Here is an 18,994-nt window from a genome sequence, read left to right on the forward strand (position 1 = left end):
TAGCTGGTCAAAAGAATATTTTGCGTGCAAATAAATGTGCGGTCTTGTGCAGAGGTGAACCTATCACAGAGCTGGATGAGATAAATCTAATTATTACTGCTGTGAGGAAGTGAAGGCTGTTTTGGTACTACTTGTGAATTTTAGGGGATGTTAACTGTCTTTCAGCCTGTTGTCTAGTCAGCATTTCTAGACATAATCCAGGCCTTGGACTGACTGTTCCTTCCTCTGTCTCTGAACTTGTTCACAGTGAATCAAGGTGAACCTGTAATCCTTTGTGTGAAGAGGCAAAACGCATGCATTTGATTCTTATCTGTTTGTTCCCATGCAATGAGGCTTGTAATGTTGGTTGTCCTAGAAATACATGTAATATTAGTAATTGCTGTGTTATCATTTGCTAGGCATGTATTTGATGGTGCTCTGCTTCACACTACTTGTACTTCAATATTGTGATTGCATTAATACAGTAGAAATTTGGAAGTTAAGGTGGGCATAGACTTGAGTGCTGTCAGTGTCTGAACAGCTTCTGTGCTGTTCCCTGGGTATTAACGACATCTCTTGGACCCCTCTTCCCTCTAGGGTATGTTCCCATGAGATTCTTTCAAGAAGATGACTGAAGAGATCAGTTGTCTCTTTAGGACTTTACTCAGGACCCTGCTTCTTCATTGCAGGATCCTATGCTGCACCATCTCATGGTCACTGCAGCCAACCAAGGCTGCCCCCAACATTCATATCCCCAGTCAGTTCTTTGTTGTTAGTACGAGGTCCAGCAGCACATCTTTCCTCGCTGGCCTCTCTGCCACTTGTGTTAGAAAGTTGTCATCGGTGCTCTGCAGGACCCTCCTGCACTGCGCTGTTCCTCCAGCAGAGATCGGGGTGGCTGAAGTCACCCATAAGAAACAGGGACTGTGACTGTGAGGCTCCTTCCAGCTGTCTGTAAAAGACTTCATCTGCTTGCTCCTCCTGATCTGGTGTCCTGTAACAAACACAGAGGTTCACCCTTGCTGGTCTGTTCTTTAATCCCAACCCATAAACTCTTGGTTTGCTCATCATCCTTCCTGAGACAGAGTGCCATGCCTTCCAGGTGTTCTCTTCAGTAAAAAGCAAATCCAACAGCTCACCTGCCTCACCTGTCTTTTTAAATGTATAATTTAAAACCCTTCTGTGTTTGTGGAGCACGTAGATGACCAGATACATCCCCCTTTCCATTCTGAGTTTTGAGGCCTGAATTTTTACTTAACTTTCACTAAACAGTTTTTATTTTGACTCCCATAATGAAATATTTCAGAAGCATAGGAGCTAGACCTAAAACCTTGTTACATGAGATATTTGGTTCTGCTGCAGTTGCTGTGTTGTGATAATTTAAAATATCAAAATCTGGTTTATGTATCCTATTGTTTTTATTTAGTAAAGGTGCTAAAATCCAAGACATTCATAAAGCTTTTGAAAATGAATACTTTTGCTAGCAGTGCCTTCTACTGATTGCTGAGGCATGATGTTCCCTCAGCAGAAAGGTTACTAGTTTTGCTATGTCCAGAGAAGAGAGCAGAAGTTTCAAGCATAAGGAACAGTCTTTCTGAAACCTTTGAAGTTAGAAAATCTATTGTGGATGTGTGATGGTAGATGTCTCTCTTGCTTTGCTGTCATGAATGAATGGGCTTTCACTCCTCCCTTTTCTCCAGGGGGGTTTTGAGCTCCAAGTTGTTGTTTCTCTCCTTCTACCCAAGCCTTCCCTCAAAGTGGTGCTGTCCTTATCAAACCCGGCCAGCTGATGCTGACTGGGAGAAGTGTTCTTGCTGGAGCCCCTCCCTGTGCCCACACAAATGTTTGTGGAGCTGTGCAGGTCTGGTTGTTAACTTAGGCTGATGACTTTATTTCTATGGAGTTAGTTTTTGTTTGGATTAGCTCTTTGGTGTGGTTTGCAACACGCAGCCATAGTACAAAGCCATGCTGTGCTTGTGTGTGAGAAGGGGGTGATACAGAAGTAAGAACAAGCAGCCCGTGGCAAGGAGGAGAGCAGCACTGCTTTGTCCAGGAGCTGCAATGACTTGAGGTAGTTCAAAGTGTTTAAATTATGTTAAAATACTGCTCTTTTAATCTTTTTAGTTTCTGTCATTATACCCTTGTGTCCTGAGCATTATTTCTTTTCAGAGCTTCTAAGATATTATGCGGAGGCTAAACCCTGACTTCCAAACCCAAAAGTAAATCCAGCACCCATAGTGAATGTGAATTTACTTTTGTTGTACAATAAATTCAACTTCTGAGTCTCCAGAACTGCATAAGCGTGTCTGGGTGTGAAATATTTCTAGAAGAATATTCTCATGAGGATTTGAATTTCTGTTATTCTTAGTGGGCTCAAAAGATATGTCCCCATGTTGGCCATTTTCATTCAGTCTGAGCTGTTGGGGGGAACTGGAAATTGCCACCTCCTACTAATGTTTGCTGGTCTGAATGAAATACAACAAATGACTTTTATTCAGGTTTCCAGTTTTGGAGTATTGCTAAACAATAAAATTTCCTTGTCAGTTTTCAAAATACACAGCATCAACTTGGTAACAGAAGTAGGAAAAAACCCTCATACTTCTCTTTTTGTACTGAAGCATGCATGGGTGGATGTAGGGAAACTTTATTAAGCAACTGCACATTCTGCTGTCTGTCCTTTTTTTTCACTAATAAAAGAAGCTGCCGCTTCAGTGTCAGACAGCACTAAAGATGCCATTTGTCCTTGAAATATACTCCAAATTGTTGTTTGGCACCCCTTCCACAAGCAGGGAAACTTTGTGGTGGGGAGGAAGAATAGAGGAGAGAAAAGAGCACCAATCCTGTTACCTTAGAATTAGTTTGGCGTCCACTTTGACCAAATGATAAATACTTGCTGTGGCTGTGACTTGTTTTCTTGTTGGACTGTCTGGAGCAAATCATTAATGGAGTTTGTTTACAAAATACTCCAGTCTTCTGTTAGCCCCTGTCATTTATTGCGTAGGGCATGTGTGAAAACTTGTTTAGTGCACTGATAGAGCTAGTGAGACATTTGGCTGAGCAAGTCTCTATAATGTGATGAAATATTTGGACCTGCACCCACCAAATTATTTTTTTTTTTAGATTCTAGAGACAGATTGCTATGGTCTGTACTAGTTTAGAAGGCTAGGAGAAATTGTCATCTAAAATATAACCAAGTCTATATTTTCATGAAAGCTTGATGTCCTTATTTAAGGAAATCTCTTCTTGTTACAGCAACAGTAGCAGTTCACAGCCTGCTGTGCTCTACTGAAATCTTCACGTCAGTAGCAATGGGAATGATGCCGTGAATGCTTTTCTCTCCAGGTGCTGAGGAAGTCTTGCTGCTCGCTAGAAGAACTGACTTGAGGAGGATTTCCCTGGACATGCCGGATTTCACTGACATTATTCTGCAGATAGACAACATCAGACATGCAATTGCCATAGACTATGACCCTGTGGAAGGCTACATCTACTGGACTGATGACGATGTCCGGGCGATTCGTCGGGCCTATCTTGATGGCGCTGGAGCCCAGACCCTGGTGACCACGGAAATCAACCATCCAGATGGCATTGCTGTGGATTGGGTGGCCAGGAACCTGTACTGGACTGATACTGGCACAGACCGCATTGAAGTGACCCGGCTGAATGGGACGTCAAGGAAGATACTTATCTCAGAAAACCTAGATGAGCCTCGAGCCATAGTGCTCAATCCTGTAATGGGGTAAGTTTTGTGTTTAGTGGTAGCCCTGTGGTAGCTCTTTGGATCCAGCTTATGGTCTCCTAAAACTGAGAAAGTGCAAATTGCAGGATGATGTGTGTACTGTTTGTCATATATTCAGAAAATGGCTGCTTTTCCCTTGCTTCATCCCTTTTATAACTGTGTACACAAAAGGTGACTTATAAATATAGTGTTCTTCAATGAACCTATACTCTGGGTGTTTGGTTGAATTTTTTTTTCTCTGCATCTTCAGTGTTATCCTAACTATGAAAGAATTGGGCCACTGCGTATTTTCAATAGTTTAATTTATTTACTGCTCAAACTTAATATTGTCTTCACTGATTACAGTTTGAGTTAGCTTGTTTGCTGCTGTTGGGGAAGCAGAAAGCAGCACAGATCTTAACACTTACTTGTTTTGCCTGTTGCATACATTAACTGTTCCCCCTCTTTTATTTTTTTTTTTATATTTTTTTACAGCTACATGTATTGGACAGACTGGGGTGAAAGTCCAAAGATAGAATGTGCTTATTTGGATGGCTCAGAAAGGCGAGTTCTGGTGAATACATCCCTTGGGTGGCCTAATGGCTTGGCACTGGATCTTGAAAAAAACAAGCTTTACTGGGGAGATGCAAAAACAGATAAAATCGAGGTGAGTAATAGAGCCATACTTGGGTGCATTTGTAGAAAACAAGTGCAGTTCTCATCTGCAGCCTTGTCTTGGGTACATGTACCCATTTTTGAAGGAGTCTGTTGTTTCATTAATATTAAAATGATATTTAGCATAACAAGACATTTTTGAGAAAAAAGGAAGTACATTCATACGGTTCAGAAAACTTCTGCAAGAAATGTTGTGTTTGTTATGTCTACATTGCTCCAAGTGTAATTTAACTGCTTGAAATCTCAGGTTTTACCTGAGGCTTTTGCAACAAATTGGGACACTCAGGTAAAATTTGTTTAAAAGATGTTTTGGCTTGTCTGTGATGCTTGGAACTGCTATCTAAAATTGCTGTATGCAGAAGGCTTAATGTGAGGTTCATGTACAGGAGCCAGTGGATGGAGGCTCTGGAAAGCCATATTTCAGGATGTTAATGATTATGTGGTGTCCAGATTTGTGGACAAGAAGTAATTTTTAAAGTACCTATGGCTTTGAAAACCATGTAGGCAGTCTGCACCTGAATTTGAGGGAATTTTCTACTTTGGCCTGGGAAATCAATTGAGTTTTAATGTTGTTTGGGGCAGTAGCATATGCAGCATTTTTTGATAAATAATTTAGATAAATAAATTTTGAGGAATTACTGCTTTCTAAAGATTCTGCCCTAAGGAAGAGAGGAAACTAGACTGTCTGCTGGCTCCAGAAATTTAACTTCAGTGTTTGGCAGTAGCTAATACTGAGTTTGACTACCAGAGAGATCCTGTCTCCCCTTACCTTTCAGCTTGCAGGACAAGGAACATTCCAGATGCCACCTTTTATAGCTGGGGCCAAAGTTGTGCCTTGTGTTTTATGGAGTTAAGCAATCTGTTCAGTCTGTCTCACTTCACTGTCAGGCAGCAAATCCAGTGACACTGTTTGGTTTGACATCAAAGTCTAGGAAAACCAGAGAAACCAATGTAAGGGCTTTTTATTAACTCAGATTTTCTTTTGTGCAACTCTACTGGCCCTAATATGCACAAAACCTCACTGTATGGTGTTTGAGGTGGGGCATTTCCAGTTTCACTTGCTGCTGAAGTCATTCAGCATAAACTCATTTTCCCATGCTTGTGTTTTGTTGCCAAGAACATGCCACTGTAGCAGCAGCCAGTGTCTCAGTGATCTGTTCTGTAAGTGTATGTAGGTATCCACAGCTTGTCAGAAACAAAAATCAGCAGATTTCAAGTTGAAGATACATATGTATATCTTATACTATAGTTGACCCAGCTGGGTATTGGGATTTTTCTTTTTTTCCCAGTAGGCACCTAACACTACCTTGAAGTGTGTTACTGGATAAATTTCGTTTCTGTTAGCACCTAAGACCAGCATAAATGAGATGGTAGATAGTAAGCTCCAACTGTTTTGTAGCTCATTAGGTAGCAATAGGAAAAAAAAGAAAAAAAGCTAATGTTTTGGGTGGTTTACTCTCTTGTTACACTGCAAGGAGGGAGTTCTTGCTTCACCTAAAATGACATTCAGATTTATGCTGAGTGCTCCTGAAGAAGGAAGTCTTCAACCAAGTGTTTTGCCCCTACACAGTTCAGAAAGTTGCACTCTGCAGCTGCACTCTGCTGCAGAAAGCAAAGAAGGTGCTGCCTTCTCTATGCTGAAGGTGGGATCCCAAATCACTGTTAGATGGTAATTGACAATTGCTTTCATCACATGGCATGCCTTCAACTGCTTTCCACATAGAAAAAAACACAAGAGTGAATATAGGTTGTGCATATTTGTGTGTATCTCTGCTTGGTATTCTGCTTTGGTTTCTGGTATTTTAGATCTGCAGGGAGTCATCTTATTCTCATTGGGAAGGCCTGTTCGAATTTAAAGTTCCTAAACAGTGAATGAACTTTGTACAGCTTGGAAAGTTGATAGGCTGAAGGCATCTGTCCTGTTTTTCCTGGACCTCGGGTTTGAAATGTGCTCTGAATGCCTCTGGGTGGGTTGGCTGGTTTGTTTCAGGGGTGGATTTGTTCGGTTCTGGTAACACACTGCGACGTTACTTTTGGGTGCGCTCTTGCACAATTAGAAAATAATCTCTGCAGAGCTGTTGAGCCTACACCAAGCACCGTCCTGTACCAGGAGACTGTGTTTTATTTGTGCACAGAGAACTTCACAGGGTGAAAACAGCAGTTACCCTTTCCTGTCAAAACCCCTTTTCTAACCTTCCCATCTGCAGCATTCAACTGTGACACAAAGGGCCCAGTCACTTTGCAAGCAGTTTGCATCCTGAAGAAACCACTTGGCAAGGCTTGTCAAAATTTTGCGTGACAGGAGCCTACAGGGCTTTCGCTGCAAATTTGGCACCCTGTGGTAACATTGTTCCCAGGTTTTAAGTTTATTTTTTTTAATTACTTTGACAAAGTGTACGGCAAATAGAAAATAGATAGCAAATTTTGAGTCGTGTCTGTCAAAATCGTGTCTGTGCACACAGCTTCAGCTACAAGTAAGGGGCATGGATTAATCCAACTGAATTTTGGATTTTACTGACAGAGAAAAGTTACTTTCCAGGAACAAACAGCAGATTAATAAGGATTACAGGGTTCCAGCAGAGAGAGAAGCAAAAGCCCACGTGTATAGTTTCCTAATTCTCCTTTCAAAACATTTGTGGTAAGCCAGGTTTTCCCATGTATTATTTCTTCAGTATTTGCTTAAAGTGCCTAAGGTATAGTTGCATAATGAGCAATTATGAAATTTTCAGGTGCCTGTTATTACGTATGCATTTTAACTGAGCTTGTGCAATATTCTTGAAATAAGTATTTGGCGGACTATCCCTTCTGTCAGCTTCCCCTCATCCCCCTCTTCCCTTTCCCTTCTGTTGACAAATGTCCTTCATTTGTTTTTTTTGTGGGAGATTCATAATCACATAACTATCATGTACACAATAGCACATCACATACAGTAGTTCTTTGCAAGTTTATAAGGTGTTTTAAGTTTAAAGTGTAAGTCAGCACCAGGTGACAATCAGGGAGCTCATTGAAGTTTCTTTCCAAGATGCAGTTATGTGCTCTGTCCTTGAAATTTCAGGAAACAATCTTTATAATTAGTGTGTTGTTGATCACATTCTGCATAAATAATGTAAAAGGATATTTGTAAGAGTTTGTAACTTAAATATAGGGGTAGGATTTGTGGAAGTCAGTTGTACTGGGGAGAAAAAATAATAATTAACGTATGGCTGCGTTTTCTAAACAAGTCCAAGTATACTTCATGTCTTACACTTTATTTTCCAATCATTTGACCTAAAAGATGCAGTGTTTACTTTATACTTGAGACATTTTCTCATAACTGATACATTTTTGTGTGTGGTTTCTCTGCATTGGCATTTTTCACCAAAGGATTAAAAAAACCTATGTAGTGTAATAAACTACTTGGAAGATACTCTGACTGGTTTATTGAAACAGGCAAATCTCATAGGGAGATCAACTAATTTAAACTTATTGCCACACGCTAATTAGCTATAAAAATCACAAAGCATTTTTTTTCTATAAATATAAATGTGTTTCAGAAGACCTATTTATACTTATTTAATGTAAATAATCCTCACACCACATATTTATATTAATATATGAGAACAGAAAAGTTAAATAGATCTAGAAGTAAGGAATGCAGTATCCCCTTAATTGAAAGAGCAGATCTGCAATCTCAGATCAGTCTAAATAGGCAGGTGCATTAATAAAATCACTTTGATTTGTAATTGTGAGGGAGCCTTCATTTCAGTGGGATTTTTTTGGAACTTCTTAGTGACATTTGATCCAATTCAATTTAAAACTGTGGCAAAGAAATGTTATTAATTGAAGCTTACACTGTGATCCTTAGATGAATTAGATATATATGCACCTCCTGTATTTTTTTACTACATCCTGTGCTTTTTAGTCCTCATAAATTTGTAAATTACATTGTTTCCCACTGCAAGTGCTACATATCTGAAGTGATACACATCACGATGTTGACATACAATATGTTCATGTTGAATAGCACATGTCAGAATTGGGCTGGCAAACCATGTGTTCACCCCTGCTGTTGATACAGCTCTGTTCAGCAATGTATTCCTGCAGCCTGGGCTGCTCCTTTGGATGCTGCCACTTTTCTTTTCTCTGTTTGCAGTGCACTACTCTCCTGACTGGCATTAAGCTGTGTTGTTGTTGGAGTGACATGTGTGCATGTTTATGGCCACTGGGTATGTTTTTTGTTGGAGATTGTCTGTGTGGTTTGTGAGTGTTATATACCACTGTGTTCTTATTAAGCTGAGGTAGCTGTTAGGCCTCTGTATTGCCCTGTGTTTAGCTTGAAGCACCAGCAAGCATGAATGCTGTTGTAGGAGGATGGGGATTTTTTTGTTTCACTTGAAAGGAGCTGCTTAGCAAACTTTATCACATGAGAGCTCTGTTTGTAGCAGTGTCCAAAAACCTGGTGTATAACCAACTGTCTTTTAAGCTTCTGGAGTGGAATAATCTGTACTAGTGAGCTTGGGACCAGATTTTTACCAGGAGCCACATAGCCATTGTAGAATGGACAGGAAGAGTCATTTGGAGGAAGGATACCTTAAAATGTTGTTACAGGGTTCTGACAGTTCTTAGACTTTGTTACTACTGATGACAAATCAGTTCTATTTGCTTTTCCCAGAGGGACTTTGCTGGGATGGAACACAGACTTTCTGGGAGGGAAGAGAGCTGTATCTTCGACAAAAAGAAATTCTAATTCTACGAGATTATATGAGGTCTCACAGGGGTGTGCACTTGTAGGAAGAAGAAGGAAACGTGGCAGCCAGGGGAAGAGGGTCTTTTATTCTCTTTTATTTAGGAATCCCCACTCTCTCATCTGCCTGTTGGCTGTGTTCTGCTTGCAACATCAGCCTCATCACCAGATTTGGGGTCAGGAGTAAGCACCTCAGTTCAGACTCCCAGGGATGTGTTGCTGTCTGTTCCCACAGGGATGTTAATGGAGTCTCAACTTCCTCTGCAATTAAGAGTTTTCTGCTCATGCATATTTGGAATGATCTTTCTTGACTAATTTGCTGTCATAGAAATGATGCTGCAGTTTGTCCAGCCTTGTACACACCAGCCCGTAGTGGGGAACAGACTGCTGAGATGGCATACAATGGTCTGTAATGTTCAACAGGTCAGACTGATGAGTGATTTCAGATCTTAATGGCTTTTAGTGAATTTAAACTCTTCTGAGTGTGTTACATGTTTCTCAACCCTGAACTGTGGTTCAGGATTTCCTGATGTGATACTACCTCTTTCTGGAAAACAGAAATATAGCCAACCTCTACCTGCCAACAAACAATGCACATATCCTGTTCAGGAGCATAGAGCCTTCTAGCTCCACTCTTCTAATTACAAGATCAGTTTGTCTGTGTTTTGCTTACTGCTTAGTTAGGCATTTCAATATGTTATTTTATACCTTGCACCACATGAGCTTTGTTTATTTCTAAGAGGACTTTTGCCAAGTGTGGGAGCTGTTGAAAGTCAGATCCAGTTTCACAGAATGAGATGCTTTAGATCAGAACAGAAGGGTCACACCTTTCTGCTCTAAGCTAAGTAGAAAGGAAGTGTTCACAGAGCAGAAAGACTCATTGACCGAAGGGAAGAAGATAAACCTAATGGAGGTGCATTTCCTCCTGTCCCCTTTCAGTGTTAGCTGCCAGGTGAACTTGTATCTGAGCCCTGAGCAAGTGAAAGGTATGACAGTGTTGGAGAAGAAAGTGTCTGTTATAAGGAACACATCCTAGCTGTGGCTGGTTCCATCCTGTGTTCAGTAGTGCTCTTGGAGACATATAAAACTTTCCATTCTTCAGCAGTCTTGAGAAAATTTTTTTCTGCTGTTCTGGGTGGGATGGGATGGGATGGGGAGTGCCTCTGCAGGTGAATGATGACCTAGCCTCAGTTAGTCTGGTCTTTATCACCTTTTGGCTGAAGTGCAGCAGCCCAGTCTACAGGGGGTGTGGAGGCTTCAGTCCTCAAGGTAGGTACCGTGTCTCCTTGACAGCATGAGGTGCCATGAGCACATTCTTAATTCTTTAAGCTGAGATTTCCCAGATAACTAACTACAAATCAAATTCAAGGTGCCAGTTCTTTTCTTCACAGCCTAGGCCATATGTATGGAAAAGGCAGTTACATGTCTGAAGTGAAGACTGTTGTCTGGGCTACTGTTGAGCATAAATGGATTTTCTACAATAAAGGCGAATCTTTTCTGTAGTAAAGAGAATTTTTTCTTAGGGGTTGTGCTGAGTACTGGATTAGCCTTCTCTCTTTCCCCCTTGCCCAATTTTCATGAACTGAAAAACATCAAGGAGTTCTGTTTCTCTGTTCCAAGTGCAAGGTTCATATTAGTTAACCTTGTCTTCAGCATCATAAGTAACCAGAAATTCTCATCTGTAAAGAAGTAGAGCAAAACCAGGCTTGCAGCAAAACCCCATTGTGTAGAAGCAGTTGTAGCAGGGACTTCTCAGCTCACCTAGATGATACAAGAGATGATGTGGCCTGTGTTAGTCACATCACTTAATGCACTAGTAGAAAACTCAAATAATGTTTTGATTGAATGAGATCCCTCCATAGGATGGTTTGATCAGGGATTCTCCTAAACTTTTGTATGCCCTGCTTGGTACTGTATCCAATAGCTTTGAAGTGAAAAAATACACAAATATTGGCTGCTGCCAGTTTAAATACTCCTTTGAGTCTTTCCAAACTCAAATTTGTACCGGTATGAACTTACATTGATCTATAACTATTTGTGATTTATTAGAGCTGCTGCATTGCCATAAAAACCTCTAAATCTTGTGGATTTATCCAGGAACTCTTTTGTTTTGTACTACTCTTTTAAAGGGACAACTTAAAAAAGAAGCAGCTGACAGGCAGCTTCTAAATTTGGTCTTTGTGGAGTGCTCAGGAATTACTTCTGTATGTGCAGCTTTTGCTGTATTTATACAGGAAATCCTGAGGATGTATTAAACTACAAAGTTGAAGAATTATTTGAGTTTTACATTTTTGGGGCTCTCCTTTCTCCCTGAAGAATTATTTTAGGCTCTCTGATATCAAATCACCCTTTTCCTCTTGCTAGGGAGAGAATTCTGCTTTACTTCCATGGCTGGGATCAGCTTCCTGTATTTAAAAGAGGGATTTTGTATGTAGTGGTACAAAGGCTTCTGTACCTATGAAGTGTGGAAATGAGCCCCCTTTAAGAGAACCTGATGTATATTCTGGCACAGAGTAAGCATGTCTTTTTCCAATTGCTGAGAAAAAGTTGGCTTCTGTGGAAGTTGGAGTAACTTTGAGTTTGTCAGACCAGCAGGTAGGATAGTTGAGAGAGGTTTTAACTTGGTAACCTTCTCGAAGTTGCTTGCTGTATTGTTTGCCAATAGCTATGAGTGATTTCCTTTGAATACCTTGTTACCTTTTATGATTTAATTTTCCTACTTTCTTCTGTATTTTCCTAAGAATAATGGTGAATTTGCCTTACACAGCTTGCCTCTAACCTAGAGGGAAGGTGATTTTTGCTGCCCAGCAGTTGTGATCCCATGAATACTGTCTTACAGCAGTGTTGAAGGACACTTGTTTCTCTGTGTTTTGGAGATAGTGGTGCCAATATGCAGAGTTTGCCCTATTGGGTAGGTTGGTTTGTCACCACATTTTGTTAACTAACTTTTTGCTGGGAAAAAGTGCTCCCCCTGCTCTTGTGTGAACCCTTCCTTGACGTTTAGTCACCTTAGGTGTGAGCTTTTCAAATGAAGACTACAGAGTTTTGTGCCACAAACACAAATTCCAGCCTCCTATTTCAGCTTTGTTGGGTCATTTTTTTTTAAGGCATCTGCATTAGTGATGGTATTTCCCAGCACCGCAGAGCATCATATTGGACTGTTCCATCTGGATTGTCTTGAGCAGTGCTGGGAGGGCAGGTGATGGTACCACAGGTGCCTATCAGCACGAATTCCTGCAATTTTTTGGTTATGAAACATGTGAAACCTGGATGCTGTAAGAAACAGGAAACTTGGCATGCCGGGCTGGCCTGGTGAGGTTCCCATGCTTCTGAAGAACTCACCCTACAAATAAAGGTGTGGAACTTGCTTTTCATGCCACATCTTATTAGTGAAATTTTGAAAGCTGGCAGTACCATTTTTAGACTCATATCATCCAGGCCTAACGAGAGAGAAATCTAACAGACGTACATGACAGCCACCACCAGCCTGCCCCAGTTCTCCCAAGATTGCCTGTAGTGGTGGGAAATTTTTCTGATAAATGTCGGTAGTGTGGATGAGACCAAAGGTTTTTGTGTCTATTTATCCTTTCTAAAAATTCTTCAGTGCACTGATGGGATAGCAGTCACTCAAAGGAAGACTTCCTTTGCTTGGCTTGATTGACCAGAGTCATTCTGTGGGAAAGGATGCTAACTTATTCTAAACTGAAGGTGAACCTTGCCTTTTTGTGAGCAATAAAGACATAATAGAGGCCCAGTTAGGGTTCAGCGGAACCCCCACAGCCATCTGCACACTTCATTGGCAGAAGTGGCTTTCACTTGAACTTGCATTTGACAAGTGTTTTCTGTCTCTTTCTCATTCAGAAGGGTCCTTCAAAGCCAAGTAATTGAAATGCTTTCACCCCTCGCTCCTTTTTCTCCTTCCCCCAGACTTGCTTAAATTGCAGGGCAACTGACATTCAGTGTTAAATGAGTAAAAATGCATCCACTTTCAAAGCTCGCACTTTCTTTCCCTTCCCATAGGGAAGTTTCTAAATAAAAACCCACCCTCTTTTCCACACTCTCCAGCACCAGCTTCATAAAGGACAAGTTGGGGGGAAAAAGTGTTTCTGTTGCAGGATGCGTTGCTGTTTTTCTCCCTCCCTCCCTCCCTCCCTCTGTTTTTTTTTTTTTTTTTCCCCTCCTCATCAGGCTGGACTTTTTGAAATGAAACACAAATCAGGTCTCTGGAATAAAAGGTTGTGAGTATGCCTTGTGGCATTTGGAATGAGGCTATTCACTGCCTGAATGACTATAAATAGAAAGCAAGGAGCTGCGTATTTCTCAGTTCAGACTCCCTGCAAAGAAGCGCCCTTCCCAGTTAAAGGGTGACTTTTTGAAAGAAGCCTTGTTCCTTGAGCTGAATTGAATTGCTCCAGGAATTCTTCTCCTTGCAGCTTGCATAAAAGGCGTTAATCTCTAATTTATTTCTCCTTTTAAAAGGCAGTGTACTCCATCATAAATGTATATTCTTAGCCATGTTGCCAGATATGCCTGTCTTGTCTGTACAGAGTTGCATGTAAAAAAATTCTGAGTGCAGAACATTGTTCTCGGCAATTTTTGTGCCTGAAAGCTTTCTTTTTTGGCTCTGGGCCAGCTGTCGGCTCCCTTTTTATCTGGTATTCATTCTTTAGTGAGAAGGCTAAATTAGCAGCACTCAGGTTTTTGTGGCTTTTTTTTTTTTTTTTTTTTTTTTTAAGGGATCGAGGAACAGAATGGGAATTGTGATTGATTTTTATAATAAAAGATTTGATTCTCCCAACACACTTGTGATGTTGCCGATGGTAAGAGCTCCAATAGGTTACTGTTGCAGTTCTGCAGACAATTTGTTTGGCTGATTTGGCTGTTAAAAATGCTGATAAATCTCCCTTGTTGTGCAGTTATGTAAATTTAGTGCAATCATTTTTCTTCTGCCTCCCCTTTTCAGAAGGACTGTAGTATTGAAGAAAGAAACGTAGTAGATGGGAGGAAAATGTTTGACAGGTTTGTGAGTTGGCAGTGTTAAAGATCCTAGCACTCAAGCTATTGGATTGGCTTTTTTTCTCTTTTTCACCCCTTTTTTGTTTTATTTTACTCTTTTTTTGTTCTTTTTCTCCTCACCCTTTTTCTTCCACCTCTTCCCCTTTTTTTTTCTTCTAACACAGTGGTGTTTTGTGTGGTGTTATTTTGAAAGCTGCTTCTTATATTCTCCTCAGACCTTTTGTTCCACAGTTTTTTCTACCTTCAAAAAAGTAGCAAGGGCAGCCTTTTTCGTAGTCTTCTTTTCCCTGTTCATAGTTTTTAAAGAATGGGTCTATAGATTCTTTGCATTGCTCTTTCCATTACTTATGGAAACCTAGTTGTGTGAGTGTTTTTTCTGTTCCTTTGTTTAACAGAGGAATTAAAAGGCTGACAAATAGGGTTATTTTTTTAAAGCCTAGCCTGTACATGGTTTGCAGTGGTTTTTGCATAAGTGCTAATGTAAAAATGAGAGCGACAGTGAACGGGGGGAAATAAGGGGAGCAGTATGTCAGTGCTGTTCCCATTTCTAGTAGAAGGGAGGAGAAGCAGAAAAAGAAATGTGCTCTTCAGCAAGACCACGAAAACAGTTTTTAAGAGGTCACCAAGCAGACTAAGGAGATAAGAGATTCTGTAATATTTAATTTATTTGTAGTTTCTAAATGGTAAACTTCTTAGCTTAAAACTGATGGTCAGTGTCACTCAATGGGGTTTTTCATAGGTGGACAAATGAATAGCTAACTTTGTAGAGAAATCTATTCCAGCTGTTCATTTCCTTCTCTTGATTCCGACTATTGGGACATCTTGATCATGGTCATTTCATTATTGTCATTTTACATCTTGTCTGTGTTCTGGCTTCTGTCTGGGGTGCTGTGTGTTTCCCTTGTCACCTTTATTGTCTGACTGACTTCACCTGTAATGGCCTCTAATGTCCTCTTGCATTTGCAGGTGGCGTAGGTATTTCTGTCACCTTGCTTTGCTTCAGGAGCCTCTTGTGAGCCATTGTAAAAACACACGGGGCTCTTTTTCATCTTTCCCTGCCTCTAGTGACTTCAGTATAACATTTAAGGCCACCTTGTCAATGTCACCTACCATCCACTCACAGCTGTAAAATTTGCCTGATGCTATTCCCATCCTAGATTTTATTTTTACAGTAAATTTTTTTCTGCTTCTTAATTTGAACTGACTTTGCTTCATGGGATGTTTTACCTTTATAAATCCCCTTGAGAAGAGCTGTTAGTTTAGAAAGACAAGAGATTGCTCAGATTATATTTTGCCATTTTTTCATCTGAGTTGCCTTTGAGTTCTTCACTGGACTTAAAATTACTTCCTAGCTGAAAAAAAGGTGCATTTTTTCTTAGATCAAATATTGCATTGGTTTATTTTTAGTTATGTTGCCCGCTGGTTCATGATTATATGATACTTTGGATCATGTGCTTTTTAAATTTATTGGTGAGATGATTTTATGTGTTTAAAAGTAAAACATCATGATTTGTAAAATGGGTGGCAAGGACAGAGTGCATTTTTCTCCTAGTTATGGATCTGGTTTTATTCCTTGTTAAAATACCAAACTTTTTTTGGAAAATTTCCAGCAAGGAGAAACTTTCCAGGAAGCACATCATTAGAACCTAGGTAGTTGCATCTAATGTAAAACTGGCCTCCTTTTTGTCATATATATTAATATTTAAGTCTTATTTTGAAAACCCTATTGCTCTCACGTAGCAGGTGAAGCACTGGAGAGGCCCTAGGCACAAAAGCTGCATCCTTGGAGAGAGGTCAGGTGAGATCTGTCTTTAGGAGAGCAGATCTGGTTTTTGTTCCTCTTCCCTGGGGTTTCTCCTTATCAGGCTGGTTCAAGCCTTGAGGCTGTGGGCCCAGCTACCCTGCTGTCACCTTCCATTCCTATAGCCAGTCCATCTGTTTAAGGCCCCAGCAGTTAATACAGATCTACAGGAGCAAGGTCCCCACTCAAACCCCATGCCTCTTGAAAACATCTCAGAATGCATCTTTGTTTTATCAGATAATCAGAGTTAACAAACTCCATGCAGCAATTTTGGCAGTGTCTGTGATGAAAGATCTGGTTTGGTTTCAGGTCTCGCTTCCCTTAGACAGCACTTAAAGGGTTTTACAATTGTGCTCAAACAGGGTGGATGGTCAGTCCTCTAATTTACCTTCTGGTCCTCACTGCTCTTGTCATGTGAGTGTTTCCTAACCCAGAAACAATGGCTGTTTGTCTCATCCAAATTCTGTGCTACCTGTGACCAATTCAAGTGATGTAATTGCCTTCTCCAGTGAGGTGAGATATAAATAAAAATGTTTCTTTAATTTTAACACTGTTTTTAGTGAATCCTTCTGTGCTCCTTTGTTTTTTCTTTGCTTTACTTTTCTTCACTCTGACCCTGTGAGGTAGCAGTGATGTTAACTCTCATGGCTCCAGCTGCATGCCTACAGAAGTCAGGTTTCTGTGTCTTGTGTGTAAACAAGAAGACCTACTCACCTTGGCCACATCTGGAGGCATGACACTGAATCATTGTCTGAGGTGATACAGAAAATCCTTTCTTAGGAGGTACTTGATGTGCCTTGTGTGTGTATGCAGATCTGGGGTTAGGAAGGAATAATCCCTATAATTTGCTATCCAGCCTGACATATGGTCCTGCTCTTGTTAGCACTGTATAGAAGTGGGAGCTGTGCATCTTTGTGGCAGTGTAGATGTCATCCACTTTGCCTGTGGCATGTGGATGGGTGACATCCAGTGCCGCTAGAGGGACTTCAGTGTGGAGCAGTATATGAATTTACCTGGACCCTGTGTTCTTAAATGGTTTTGAGATGAACATCTGTGAACCAGTTAATGAATTGGTAATTTGGCAGGTGTCAGGTTTCTTTGTTGGAAGGCAAAGCAGTTGTGTTTCTTTTTTTGAAAAACAGTTCTGTGCTTTCCACTGATAAATGGTGTTGTCATACAGCAGCATAGGATACTCAACATATTCCCTGTTCTCTCCCTATGTATCTGTTTCTGAACTCTCGGTTTTCTGGTGCAGATTCATCCTCACTGGAAATAATAGAACGACACAAGTCTGTTGTCAGATCAGAATATTAATGGGTGGCATATTATTAAATCAAATCAGTAAAAATGCTTAAAAGAGAAGCTGCAACCAGCAGCTGAGTGTAGAGCCACTACTCCCTGCATGTAGCAACATGAAGCAAGACCTGGACTCGAAGCCCAGAAATGTGTCTTTGATAAAATGCAAATGAAATATTTGTCATGAGCATTAAAAAGAGAATTGTTTGGGTTTGTTTGCACAGCTCCCACAAAAATAGTGTCAACTTAAGCAAATTTTTAATGCCCAGCTTGTCACTGCCTCGACAGCTTGTCTAGAAACGACTGTAGCTGGGGAATCTTGTGCTTGTGAATTTATGCTTAGATTGGAAGTTACTCTTAAAAGCTGTGCTGTGCTTTGGAAATTTCTACTAGTCCAAACTAGAAAAAAAGTACAAGAAATGTACATTGCCCTGCTGAATTTCTACTTAAAAATGGCAAAGACGAGCCGAAGGTGTGATGTTACCTTAGTGATTCAGAAATGTTGGGTGCAGAAGAATGAGCAATTAATGCCAGATTCCCTGGGGAATCTTGGAGGTGGCAGAGGTCAAAACCAGAACCTTCTGAAGATTGTCCCAGAGGAGTAATTGCAAAACTCCTGGGGCTGGGAGTTTTGGTTTGGTGGGGGTTTTTTTGTTTGTTTGGTTTTGGGTGGGTTTTTTGGGGGGGCTTTGTTTTGTTTTGTTGTTTTTTTCTCATGGGATGGTTGTGTTTAGCAGGGTTTTAATAAGGTCCAGCCTTGAATTGTCTCCCCTAGGGTGATGCTGTATTTTGCATCAACTTTCTAGAACATCTTGTGAAGCAGTAAAACATAAGTACTTTCCATGTAGAGAAGAATTAAAGTTTGCACCACCCAGTTCTACAAAGTTGAAGAGCTCTTGTGAAGGGCAGTGTTGTTCCCTGCTTAGCTTTACAGATTATTAAATTGAGACATTAGGTGAACTGCTGGGAGATGGTCAGATGTGGGGCTCAGGCCAGGTCTAGGAGTTGGGAGGGTTGGGAGTGTGGAAGAAGTCGTTTCCCTCAGCCCTTGCGAGGGCCAGGAAGGTCATTTGCTCAGAGCACTTGTGTAACCCTGAGAGCACCATCACTCTTCCTTCCTTCAGTATGAGGTGTTCCTCTGCTAGTGGGTGTTTCTGGCACAGCTGCACTGGGGAAATCTTCCAGCACAAAGTAGATCCCCAGGGGACAAAAGTAGGTGGTGCTTGTACTGACTTGCTGCGAGACCTTTGGCTGAGTGTTTCAGCATCTTGTGCCCCTGCAGTGGAAGAGGGTTAGTATTTTCCAGCTTGTTAAAGCCTTACTAATTTAAGGTTTATGAAATGCTGCATAAATGCAAACTTACCGTTGCCAGCAAATGAGATTTAAGGCATCTTTGCAGAGTGCCACAGGCTCTCCTTTGGCCTCTGCTCTTTCTTCTGCGTGGTTTGACTTACACTTTTAATGTTCTGATCTTGTGAGGATTCAGCAGCAGACCAAATGTCAAAATTTTTCTTGGTACAGACATTTGCCTTTTGTCTTGTTCTGTCAACAGGCTTTCTGGCATGGCCATACAGGCAGCAAAAGCAACATTGTCTTCTCCTTGTCTTTGGCATTTGTAGCCATGCCATTATGGGATGTGGGTCTGTGGACTTTATGTGGTGCTTATGCATGAACAGGGTTTCCTTTTGGTGTTAACATAACACCCTTGTGACAGTTCTACCTTGTGTGTCACCTGTTTGTTCCCACTATGGAGACAGTTCACAGGGAGGAGGAATCCCATTTGTTC

At 40.8% G+C, this 18,994-nt stretch overlaps 1 protein-coding gene across 2 annotated transcripts in view; it reads left to right on the forward strand.

The window, feature by feature from the left end:
- LRP5 (LDL receptor related protein 5) overlaps positions 1-18,994 on the forward strand; it is a 136,409-nt gene that overhangs the window by 65,404 nt on the left and 52,011 nt on the right. For both annotated transcript variants that reach the window (XM_082283112.1, XM_082283111.1), the window contains exons 6-7: positions 3,322-3,718; positions 4,193-4,364. In XM_082283112.1, coding sequence (XP_082139238.1) covers positions 3,322-3,718; positions 4,193-4,364 — 569 coding nt within the window. The remainder of the gene's footprint in view (positions 1-3,321; positions 3,719-4,192; positions 4,365-18,994) is intronic.

The sequence above is a fragment of the Coloeus monedula genome (genome assembly GCF_965178545.1).
Source record: "Coloeus monedula genome assembly, chromosome: 6".
Lineage (NCBI taxonomy): Eukaryota > Metazoa > Chordata > Aves > Passeriformes > Corvidae > Coloeus > Coloeus monedula.